This window comes from Varanus komodoensis, unplaced genomic scaffold (assembly GCF_004798865.1).
Source record: "Varanus komodoensis strain SLA01 unplaced genomic scaffold, ASM479886v1 scaffold25, whole genome shotgun sequence".
NCBI classification, from domain to species: domain Eukaryota; kingdom Metazoa; phylum Chordata; class Lepidosauria; order Squamata; family Varanidae; genus Varanus; species Varanus komodoensis.
In genome coordinates this window covers 13,818,038-13,830,800 of record NW_025335661.1, presented here as the reverse complement: position 1 = coordinate 13,830,800, position 12,763 = coordinate 13,818,038, and the positions used below count along the sequence as shown (strand labels likewise).

The 12,763-nt window shown below is 40.1% G+C and overlaps 1 protein-coding gene across 1 annotated transcript in view; it reads right to left on the bottom strand.

The window, feature by feature from the left end:
• Positions 1–4,893: 4,893 nt before the first annotated feature.
• Positions 4,894–12,763, bottom strand: part of MED12L (mediator complex subunit 12L) — a 204,382-nt gene continuing 196,512 nt past the window's right edge. Inside the window, exons 44-45 of the mRNA XM_044432963.1 lie at positions 6,487–6,568; positions 4,894–5,357 (exon numbers count right to left, since the gene is read on the bottom strand). Coding sequence (XP_044288898.1) covers positions 5,305–5,357; positions 6,487–6,568 — 135 coding nt within the window. The 3' untranslated portion in view covers positions 4,894–5,304. The remainder of the gene's footprint in view (positions 5,358–6,486; positions 6,569–12,763) is intronic.

Below are 12,763 nucleotides of genomic sequence, written 5' to 3'. Positions count from 1 at the left end.
ATAATTATCTTATCGTCAAATATTCAGCTGTTAACTATTTTGTATTTCAAGAAGTATAGTTTAATATTTTTTCTTATACAAAGGACACACTGTATTACCAGTGGCTGGGAACCAACAACAGGTCTCCTTATCAGTGTCTAGAATCATCTAGCTTGGCACTGTTGGAAAGATTATGACTAAACCAGAGATGATAAATGGGCAGCGCTTCAGCTGTTGTTGAATTGTTATTCCCATCATTCCTCATCCTTAATTAAGAGTCACAGCCAAACAAAATCTTCACAGCTACATGTTCCCCACTTCTGCTCTGAAGCACAACAGAATTTCCCAAACCTTCTTCGCACCATCAGTGAAGGGTCAGTGGGGTTCACTGTCTCTTACCAGAATCCCAATGAGTTGAGCTTAGTTTCCTGGCTAGTGTCAGCAGCATGGCAGGCTCTCAACCCAGCACAATGGACAGGCAAAGGACACCTGGTGAGGGAGATGCCCTCAGTGATACCACATGCTTTGACTTGTGATACCACATGCTTTGACTTGATTGCAGTTTCCTATGTTGGCCAAAATAAGCAACTCCTGACGTGACCAAGGGGAAAAGGGAAAGAAAGGAAGGAAAGAGGGTGAGGGTAAAAGGAGCACAGAGAGAATGTGCAGTAGAAGCTACAACAGCAAGAGAGGAAATCCAGGATGTGGAAAAGACCAACAAAGGAGAGACCAAGAAAAGATGTGACTTGGAAAAGACTGAGAGCAGGTACACATGCTGTTTGTGGCTAGGGCATGTAGTCCAATTACCAGCAGCTCCAGTCTGACTCTAAAGAGGAGAAAGCTTGTTCTGGTTCCTTTTGCTGACAAGCCCTGGGTAGGATTCCATAGCTCACTTGCTACACTATTTCAGGAAGATGCGGGGTTTAAATCAAGTTATGTATTGGCTGCAGGCCGCCAAGAGCAGCTATTGGGGAAGCAAGTGGCAACCCTGGGTTTTCTACCAGCTATTTCCCCTGGAGTTATTATAGCCAGTGGTTAATTCATAGGGAGAAGAACCCTGCCATGATGTATACAGCCTAGCATATTGCTGTTTTGGAGTGGTGACTCCTCTTTTTGTTTCAGTTTAACTGGACTTTTGGTGCATGTACCCAAGAAGCATTCAATAAAAGTGGCATTCAATTAAAATGCTGTTGCTGATGGAAGCACTGGAGCAGAGTGAGTTTGAGGTTCTTCAGCCAGAACCAGTGGCACCATCTTACTAAAAATATTTTAGTATTTAATGGGAGTCAAGTGTGAAACTTGACTTACAAAGTGAGATAAGCTTTGAATGTTTACATTCTGAATGTGACCTGGCAAAGAAGCAGAGCTTTGCTTTCTGGAAACCATGACCCTTGTTCCATCAGAGTCTGTGGATCATGCAGGGTTCTTTCCTTCCCTTATTTTGTAAGCAACCTATTTTGAGGAGGGATCATATGTCTGTGTCCAACTTGTCCCAGCTTTGGTGTGTATTTGGTAACAAGGTACGGAGCTCCTTTTTCTCCAACTTTAAGCCCACAACTATTGCTCCAGGAGTGTTTCCCCATGCTAACTGCTCAAGAACTGAGGTTGGACATGTGTCTCTATTATTCCTTGATATGTGAGAGGAAACAATTCATAATCCCTTGTATTATCAAAAGATCCAAATAGCTATCAAAATACTCATCCAAATTTCTGCCCATTAGGAGAAAAATTGTATTTCAGACTTTCTTAAGAAATGTTGCTCCAAACCTGAAGATGATTTGTTCTTATAGTTTTAGTCTCACATTCTTCCCATGCCTCAGTTCTGCCTTGACACATGAGAGATAATTAAAAGCTTCTGAATAAATCATGGTTTCCTTTTACATCTGATCTTCTGCCCTGGACATTGTTATGTGCTTTGTTCCTGAATGGAGATATAATTATCCAGGGAGAGTCTAATAGAACCACCACTGACTTCAGTAAGACAAAGCAGCAGGCAGAAGTCGACACCTATTTTTTTCTCCCAGGATGAAAAAGCTGCATAGGGAAGTCCATGCCTGCTGAAATTTAAGCAACTGTATTTGAATGTGCTTGTAACCTGCCTAAATTGTGGAAAACGTGTGGTAGAATTCTATCAAAGAAAAAAATGAATGGAACCTAAAAGCCTACTCCCCCTCCACCCGAAGCATAGTCAGAATACAAAACCTTTACATTACTTCCAGAGGTCCTCAGGGATGGCATATCTCAAAAGAAGAAAGTTCTAAAATGGTGGGCAGCTCAGAGTGGTCCCACAAAATAATTACTCCAGTATAGCATTAAAGTGTAATGTTCTGGCATGCGATTTTTAACACAACAAAGAAGCCTGCCATAGACATCCAGATGTCTTAAACTACAGTTTCTAGCATGTCTGACCATTGGGTATGCTAGCTAAAACTGGTGACAATCAGGTTCAAAACATCTGGAGGGCACTAGTTTGGAGAAGCTGGTCTACAATTATCACAATCTATCCTTAACTTTTGCAGCCAAGTTTCCATCTGTAAGAACAACAACAAGAAGCATCTTGCCCAAAGGGAAAATTTGTCAGCAACCTAATCCACATGAAGTAAGATTTCAGAAAATGTGTGTGAGAGAGAGAATGTGTGTATGAAACTATTCATTGGTGCCTAACAGGAAAGCTCCAAGAGCTTCCAGAGCTATTGATAGCTGGACAAGACAGACCTTGGTCTGATCCCTCAAGACTTACATATTAATTTAAATTCAAGCAAGGTTGGAGAAGGAAGAGCAATGTCCAAAAGTATCGGAATTGTTTTGCAAAATAGGTTCTTCAGCTACTTTACACAATGACTAAGCCAAGCAATTAAATTATGCAGGATGGTAAAATAGTAAGATCTCAAAGTGGTAAGCAACAAAATGCCTAAAGAACAAATGACACTGAGTTTTTAAGAAATCCACAATCATATATACAGTGATGGGATCTGTGCACTTTTATAACCACTTTTTTTTAACTTATTGTTGTAAGCCGCCCCGAGGCTTCGGCGAATGGGGCTGCATAAAAATGTTTTAATAAATAATAAATAAATAAATAACCAGACATTATGAAGTCATTAGTAAATATGTATAATTGAGAATGGAAAAGTGTAAGGTCAGTGATTGGCAGCAAAGTAAACCTGAATTGGGAATTGCTGAGGTATCATTAAAAAATATTTTCAGCTATTAAGCAAACATGAATGTTGGGAGAAGTAGCAGGGCTTTCATGCTTCAAGCAACAGTAATCTGAGTATATACTACTGACCAGTTTGGAACTAAATGTTTTCCCAAAATGCAACTAAGTGTTTTCACAGTGTACACAGTGATTGACAAATGTATTTATTATTGTAAAGATTTGGACATTCTTTTGGGAAATGCAATAACCCAGTAATACACTGCAAATGTAATTCTACATAGTTTGACTAGTTTGATTGGTAGATATTGTTTTATTCACAGTAAGCCTTATGGTAATTTTATCACAAGGCAAATGAAAGATTCATACAGAAAACATGGTAAAATAGTCCCAAGTATTTGTAAATGCCCTACATGAGTCATATTCAAAATTTGTGCATCTAATTCTAAAAAGATATCACAGAATTTCAAAATTCACAAAACTGTAGTTTCTTTTGATTATTTTCACTCTAATATGAGCAAATACCACTTTCACAAGGTTAAAATAGTTTCTATTTTATAATAATAAATTTGATGAATAATTTACTTGTGCTTCTGCAGCAAATTTATAAATACAATTGTATTTACACAACTAAAAATAACCAAAGTTGAAATCTTGAATACCTACAATACAAAATAATGAGGACTGTTTCGAAGACTAGAAAACTAAGGCTTAGTTCTCACAAACCGTAGCCAAGGTTGTAAACCTGTCCCTGGACTGTCATGGGGACTCATGACTGAATGCTCCTCCATAAAGTTGCAAGTTCTTTGCAAATGCAAGTTCTAGCCAATTTCCTCTTTGACACACCTGTCTCTGCGTAGCCTTTCCCCCTCCCCTCCCATGGGAAGCATTTGTTACCCCTTCCCTGCAGTGGTAATTGTCCAGGGACAGGTATACCACCTCATTAGCTCTTTGTAAGATCAACAACCTCTTCTTACAAACAGCTGATAAGGTAATTCTAGATGAGGACTCACAGTGTAGAATGCTTCCCATGGGAAAATACATCTCTATATTGGACCAACACAGAGGCAGTTCCAATGCTGGAGAGTCATGGAAAGAAATTATTCTAAAGCATTAAGAAGCAAAACAGTTCTTTCTTCACATTGCTGGGAAACATTTGTACTCTTTTCTTTTGAAACCATTTTTCTTAAATTATGATCGAATACCCCCACACACAGGAATAGAAAATGGACTTCTTCTGTTGCATGCTTGGAAGCCCTTGCAAGAGATCTCCAACAGTTATAGGAAACAGCATGAAAACGTATGTGATGAATGATTCTAGTCTCTACATGTATAGGCTACAACCCTGTGCACCAATGGGCATGTGCAAGTCCCACTGGCTTCAGTGGTACTGATGCATGGCTAGCAACCAATACTGCACAGGACTGCAGCCCGACATCCATGAAATGCTCCTGACCTCTCCAGGAAGGACATGACAGCCCGCTCCAAGCAAACTGTATAGCGATTGCTCATTTTCATCTGTCCAAGGTGCACTTGCCAGCACAAGGACAATCCAGCAAGTTTATTGTTGTTAAACATGGCATTTTCCATAAAAACATTATGAATACAGGTAAAGGTCCTCCTTCACAACTTTATTATCACAATGAAAGCAGACGAGGTGAGGGGAAGATAAGGTATTTTGAAGACAACAAATATTATAAAGTGCAAAGGAAAACTACAAACATGAACAAAATTATCATCTCTAAAATCAATGCATCTTTTACCAAAAAGTAATGAATTGTGGTGGAGTGAAAGTGGGGAACACCCTCGTGGAAGGGAAAAGAAGGAAGTGCTTTTTTAGTCAGTAGTTTGGTCCAGTGCAGTTCTTAAGGAGGACAAAAAAGACACCTTGTTTTCCTCAAAAACAAATTCAGGATTTTGATTCTCTTGGAAAAAATGTGTTAATACCCTAAAAGCACCAAATCCATACATTTGCAGCAGCAACATTCTTTATATAATCCAACATAATCCATATATTTATAATTATTTAAATGCAAAACAAAAATCACCTATTTCTTATATATTCACATCGGTTGCAGCACAAAAAATTGGAAAAAATAACTAGTGCATCAAGTTTGTTTCTCCCATTCTTCAGTGCAAACACTTTGTCTTGCTTCCATATTCCAGATTCAGAAGTGTGAAGGGTGACCATATGGATTCACTACTTGTTGTGGCTGGTTACCTAGGAAAAGAAAATGAAGCACCTTAATGTGCCCAAAAATTGAAATCCTCTGCCAAGGTGTGATGTTAATGAGGCCTACTTCCAAGTAGCTGAACAAAGTGCCAGGACAATTTTGAAAAAGAGAATTTTCAAGTACAGATGCTTAATTGATTGCATCCAAGACAATATACATATTTCAAAAGATAACTCTGAAAATTGAAATGTTCCTTTCCCATAGACTGGAGTCTCTGGTTATACCTTCCCCACATCAGCCAGATAGAGCTATTAGCGCCTTCCTATCCCACAAGTCTCCCCCTCCCAGTTTCTGTTGCTGGACATCTGGCCTGCCCCATCTTTCAAAATTCTTTCCCATAGTCATCTGCTGCTATTCATTACTTACAGTTCTGGCTCCACTGGTGATTTGGTGATGAAAAGTGTCTGGCAATTATATATGTGTCTACAGTAGCTGCCCTTCCTTTTCCTAACTCCCATGCTGTTCATGAGCAGTAACAACCAACTCAAAGCTATGAACAAAATGTTCTGTACTACTTTATGAAGCTACCTTATACTTTTGGACAATTGTTCTACCTATAGAAGTTTTATACACTCTGCATGGCAGTGGCCCTCCATTGGATTGAGATTCTTACCCTCCATTGGACTGAGATTCTTCCCCATTTGGGTACTTCAGGTATCTTTTTAACTGAAAATGCCAGGGATGCTGGGACCTTCTGAGGCTAAACTACACTGCCCCACACCCACCAAAAAGGAGTCATCCTCTTTGCCTGATTGCACAAATTTGTTTAAAATATGAACCTGGCGTCATTCACACCTAAAACAAGAAATGTGTCCCTAGTCATTTAGAACATGTTAGACTGCAGAGCAAGCAATAATTACACACTGCTCAGTGTAGTCTTACAAACAAATTCCTCAGTAGAACTTATCTGCCTTGAGTGTGTATGAATAGGATGGCAAAATTGATTACCAAATATAGGAGATTAACCTCAAAACACCTCTAGGAAAACTTGTAGCTATGGATCCCTGTCAACATAGCTGAGACATCATTCTGATAAATGTAGAGCGGGTCTGCCAAACATGTGACTCAACACATGATCGCAGTCCACTGGCCATATATTGTGGCATGCATACTTACTTGACAGCTGTTTCTGGAGTTGTCTGACAAGAGCAGCTGTCTGTTGTTGCTGTTGTGTCTGCTGCAAACCTTGCCTTGGAAACTGCAATATTTCACATTGGAAGAGATTAGCAAAATACTTGCAGCTACATGTGCATTGCCTGCAATACAGTCTTGCAGTTTGAGAATGAAGATGCCACTCATGGGAATAATGGGAAAAGAGATCACTCATTCTGGCCTTCATTTCACACTCTAGATTTGTGACAGTAACTCTCTTGCCTTCCTCCCAGTGGCTCCGGTTTTGCAGACCAGTTCAGATTTTAGCTCAGATGGTTTGAGGTTTTACAAAGATCAGTGATTCTTTCAAGGCATTACCATGTGGAACAATTCAGGGAAGAGAAGCATGTGAATTAGCCAGAGGAGAGACAGTGCTGCTTTCATCACTGAAAAAGAGGACTTGGGACTCATCCACAGCACTGAGGACCCACAACAGAACTGTCAGGCGCACACATTAGTATACAGAATGTTTGTTCAAGCCTGTTAGCCTTGCCCCTTCCCACTCACCACCACTGTTTCTACCCGGGTGCCTGAGATGGAAGTGGTCCATCCTCTTGCCATATCAAGCATGTAGCTGCAAGGCTATTAACTTGTTACACTCAGAAGGAGGAGGAAGAGATTGTAGAGGTAGTAGGGAGACGGGCAGAAAAATAGAAGCAAGACATGTTGGTTTCTTAAAGCAGTGTTGATCAATGTACCAGTGTGTTCTTCTGGAGAGTCTTCTGTGAAGTGAGGCTTTACTAGGTAGGCTGAGGAATACTATGTCATCATCCGTTTCATATGCCAGTTTTGATTTTCCTATACCTCCTATTCTCATCCTGCTTGGCAGATACAAAAAGCTGAAAATCTTTTATCATGTCTGTCCTTGCCCTGTTTCAAGCTGGGAAAATGAGCCTGGAGATAGACAGAGATGTGTGCAAAAAGAGAAGCAGATTCCCTCTGCCTTCAACTCTCCCTGTCTCCCACTTCCCACAATTTTTCCAAGACAGTAAACGAGTCAAGAGCAGAATTCTCTTCCCTCAATAGCCCTTCTAGAATCATCACTCCCCTTCATGCAGCGAAGTGGTACACATTGGTGATCAGCCACATCAGGGGGTTGGTCCCAATGGCCTTCTCAGCCCCTTTCAACTCTACTATTCTAGGATTCTATAAGAGCCTAGAAATGCAAGAGATCGCAACAGGTGGGGAGAACAGTGTAGGTGGTGTCCAGGTCTTGTGACTTAAAAATTTGAATAACAGTGTGATGCAGTTAACACAGTACTGGACACAGAGTCGCAACCTGAGATGAGATTCTTCAGCACTCCATAGAAAACATTTTCAGGACTGAATCGTGTATGATGCTATTCTCCATTTTGAAAAACAGGCATGGGAGGCAGCTGTTCTGATGCAGAGTGTGTTGGGGCAAGGGATCACTATGTACTTATTCCCAATATGCATACTATGGAGAAAGTGGACAGGGAGACATTTTTCTCTTCCTTTGATGATACTAGACTCAGTGTCACCTGAGAAGCCAGTAATGTGAAGGGAAGTAAAAGGCAGAAAGAGAGAAGACAACCAAATATGAGATGACTCTATTCCATAAAGCAACCACAGTCTTGACTTTAGAAGAGCTGAGCAGGGCTGACAAGGACAGGATGTTTTGGAGGGCTTTGATTCATAGATCAGCGTAAGACAGAGATGATTTAACAGCATAATGCAACAACTGAACCCAGTGGGGTATTCCTTTGAAGCTCAGTGAGAAATTCAGGACAGATGATGGGAAGTACTTCACAGTGAGTGGACTATGGAATTCACTTCCACAGTGATTACCACTAACTTGCATGGCTTTAAAGGGGGATTGGAAAGATTCAAAGAGAATAAGGCTGTCAATGGCTACTAGATTACTATAAGCTACCTCCAATATCAGAGGCATTGTGTGCATACACCTTTTGCTGGGCTGCGTGTGCCAAAGGGTGACGTTGCACGCATGGCCAACTTATGGTTTTCCCATGGGCACTTGGTTGATCACTGTGTAAACAAAATTCTAGACTAAACGGGCCCTTGGTCTGATCCAGTATGGCTGTTCTTATGCTTCATTTTCCAAGAAAAAATGATTGATATTGAGTCTTAAATTCTCGTCTTCAACAGACTGGATTCCTCTGGAATTCCTTTCAAACTTTATTCCTATTTTTAGTCAATGGATATGTGCCCAGTGCTTGACTGACCACTTAAGAGCCTACTTTCTAGTCTGCTAAGAATACTTTCCATACATCCAAACAGCAAAATATACACGGATTCCTGCTTTACGCTGTGTATAATGAAGCAAAGGATGACAACAAATCTCTTCAAAACTACAATATGTACTAGTTCAGGTATTTTATGAAAGGGAATGTTAAAGGGAAAAAGCATACGTGGAGCTTGAAAATAAAATTAAGAACTATAATTGGCTTCTCAGTTGTACAATGATTGGAATCCTGATTGGTATCTCTTCCATTCAGATCCCTTTACTTGCCCACCCTACAATGCAGTCCAAGCTGGTAGAGTCAGCAGCCTGTATCATTAGCATTGAATACTCTCAAACACATGCACCTCACCCACAATTATAATGGTCCATGTGGACATCTGTGTGTGTGTGTGTGTGTGTGTGTGTGTGTGTGTGTGTGTTTGCATGCACGCGCATAGGTTTGTGCCCTTGCTCTGCTGAAATGCCTTGTTTAAAATGAAAAAAGATATGGCTAGGATTAAAAACATGCCTAATTCCCCAGTTACAATTTTTTTGTAATTCAAAGGCCTTGTTGCATTATATCTTTCCAGAAAAACTAAATGAGAACCTGATACTGCATATTTTGGCTATACAATTGGTGAGGAATTTATTGAAGTAACAGTTTGACAATAACTTTAGCACAGTGTCACAAATTAGATTAGAAGCTCAATCACTGTGAGTGGCCTTTCAAGTGTTGTAGAAAGTTATGGCACTGAAAATTCTGGCAAATACATTGGAAAAATGTCTAATGCATTTTTCCCATATGTTACTCCCAGAAGTCTAATAAACAGATTCGCATTATCATTCTTGGGAATAAAACATTTATCTTAATATCTTCAGAACTTCATTTTCCTTTATTGGGTGTAGATCAATAATGATGCTGAAATAGAAAAATATAATTTCATGGCAGTTCAAAAATAATAATTTGAACACTTGTCTCAACACCAGAAGACTCCTCTAATGCAGTCTTCTATTGCTTGTGTTTAGGCAGTCACAATAGACCTATTGACTCTTCAGTGTAAATAGATTAATTTTCTGAAATATAGAGCTAGAAGGAACACCTACTTCCATATGTACTTACCAGACAAAGGTTTGGCTCAGAGGCCCTTCTCAAAGAGCCACCCCTCAAGAGCTGAGGGACATGGCAAATAGAAGAGGGGGCATTTTAGTGGCTGTGTCCCACCTATGGAATAGGTTTCCCAGAGAAATTCACCTGGTGCTCTCCTCATTTTTGTCCAGTGTCAGGCAAAGACATTCCTATTTTCCAGGTATTTTGATGTTTGAATAATACTGAATGAATTTTAGTTTATTAGGATTTTTATGATGGTTTTATTACTACTATACCTGAATAATTTTAAATTTATGAACTATGCAGTTACTGTTATTGTAGCACTATATGTATTTTATTTGTTTTTATGATTAGTTTTATTCTTACATTGTATACCACCCAGAGAAACCTATTGGGGTTTGGGAGCAGTTTATAGATCTAATAAATAATAAACATTTCATTAACTTTGAACTGCCTCCACAGACCCTTTCTAAGACTTTGCCTGACAAAGGAAGGTAGAAATCCTGCATTTTACTGTCCCACAAGAGTTTGAGGTACAAGAATACTAGCCCATCCCAGGAGACCAACCAGAGGGGAAGGGGTGGGTTGGGTTAACCTTGTGTTGTCCAGACATAGGCATACTGTGTGGTGGGGCTATGTAGGTGTCACTACATAGTTTGCTTGCTTTTAAGGACTGAAGACAAGAGAAGGACAAGTGCAGAAACGATGGAGAGAAAAAGTTTTCATTCAATCATGGGATTATTCTACATATGATGATGGATGCAGTTCATACTAATGTTTATTTATGGTATTTCAAAAATTAATATGCAGGGCAGCCTGGGTGCTTTGGGTAGGAGCACTGCCAGTTTCTGACCCAGTTGTATCAATATCCACCACAACAGGACCGAGATCTCTCTTTCCTCATTTGGTGGAGAAAGCCTCACTAAGGGACAGCTTCATGCTATTTTATATTTTCAGCAGCAAAGACATTAAGATCAAGTAGACCATCCTTCCCAAATTGGTGCCCTCCACTCTATCTCCCAGAAATCCCTAGACAGCTTAGCTGCTGAGGGAATCTGAGAGATTTATTTATTTATTTATTTATTTAAAACATTTCTATGCCGCCCCCATCGCAACAAAGCCTCGGGGCGGCTCACGAAAGAGATGTAATCCAGCACATCAGAAATGCACCAGGTTGGAGAAGGTCAGAGTGCACGCATTAACACTTTGCAATTCTGCTTATTTTCCCTGCCTCTATGCTGCTGCTTGATCTGACCAGCTGCAATCCATAAAGACATTTGGGGAACCAGAATGCTCCAACTGTGTCACAAATATCCTGTTAAGACCTAGTTCTGACATTTCTCCATTTTAAATCTAATCTAGAGAAAGGGTCAAAGAAGGATTTAGAGAGAGGGTAGTTAGCACTGTTGTATATGTATACAGCTACTTTGCACAGTCGCAAGCACAGCTGTATAGTGATAGGACCATTAAAGAAAAGCTCTCTCACATGCAATAAAAGAACTAAGATGCAACTGAGCATAGAATTTAGTCTTTTGATTCAGGTCAAATAAGAGCTGTGGCTGAATTTCATGATCAGTTGTTTCATTGGTCAAAAACATCTATTCATACTGCTCTTCATTATTCATCTTGTCACCTTTGTAACAACCCTGGATTGATGTGTTGTGAAATCACTATTCAATTTGGAATTGTCTGTGAGCTTTAGGGTACAGTAGGGGACAGATTCCCCCAGATCCAAAAATTTTCAGTTGCCCAACAGCTGCTTCCACCAGCAGAAAAAGGCTTCCAGAGACTCCACACACATACTGGCAACAGCAACATGGCATCATCATGCAAGCAGACCAGTCAGAAAGAGAGCGGGACTTGGTCATGCTGCACAATGCAATTCCAAACTATATATCCCAAGATGCGCCCTGATATTGCAAATGTGCAAAATCTCATATACCTACCCTAGGAGTTTGCATTGAAGCAGAATCCACCATCAAGATCCCATGGACACACTTGCTATTTTATGAATAAATAGTACATTTATTTGGGCCAAATTTGCCCATCACTAGTGGCCTCAGGGAAATAACCTGACTGTGGAGAGAAGGAAAAGGAGAAGAGACTAGATGGGGCCTCGAGGCTACATACATGCAATTTGTTTGCATAAGCCTGACTTTTGTTTCCCATCTGCTGATGCAATTTATTTTGTTTGCTGGAAAGAATAGATTCATCCCTAGAGGAAACTAAGCCAATACAATATCTGAGTGCAAAGTTCTAACTAGAGCTCCCTTGCTTGTACAAGAGGATGAATTTGCATGCGAACGTGAAAACATTAAAAGCTTTGGGGCTTCAGGTGTCACGCAGGAATTTTATTTTATGAAGTTTGTGCTAATATTGCTTTAACTGAAATCTTGCAATAGATGTTTGCAAGCAATTAGAAGCTGGCAAACCTGGAGGTGAGTTTGGACAAGGCAAAAAGCAAAACGATGTGAGCGCTGGCATTCATGCTGCTGGGATGAGAGTGATGAATGATGTGCGTGCCTAAGAGGGATAAATCTTCCCTTGTGTGCACTGTAAATATATGTAAGATCTCATAACTCAATGTGTAATGTAGAAGGTTCTAGCTACTGATGAAACTGCATAAATTCTATTTAACTGTTGATGTATTCAGTAGACAAAACTAATGGAAATGCAGCATTTCAGAGGGAAGGAAATCTCTGATCCCATTACAGTTGCTGGAACAGTGTCACAGCAGACAGGATGTCATCTTCTTCACATAATCTTCCAAAGACCTTGGTGTGTTCTGAGCAAATGTATGGTAATTTAAAGGGACTGTTGGTTTCCTCACAATCACTTAAAAAGCACATATTGGCCAGTATGGAGTAGCAGTTGGTTAGAATGTTGCACTAAGACTTGGGAGATCCAGGTTGTGGTCTCCACTCAGTCAT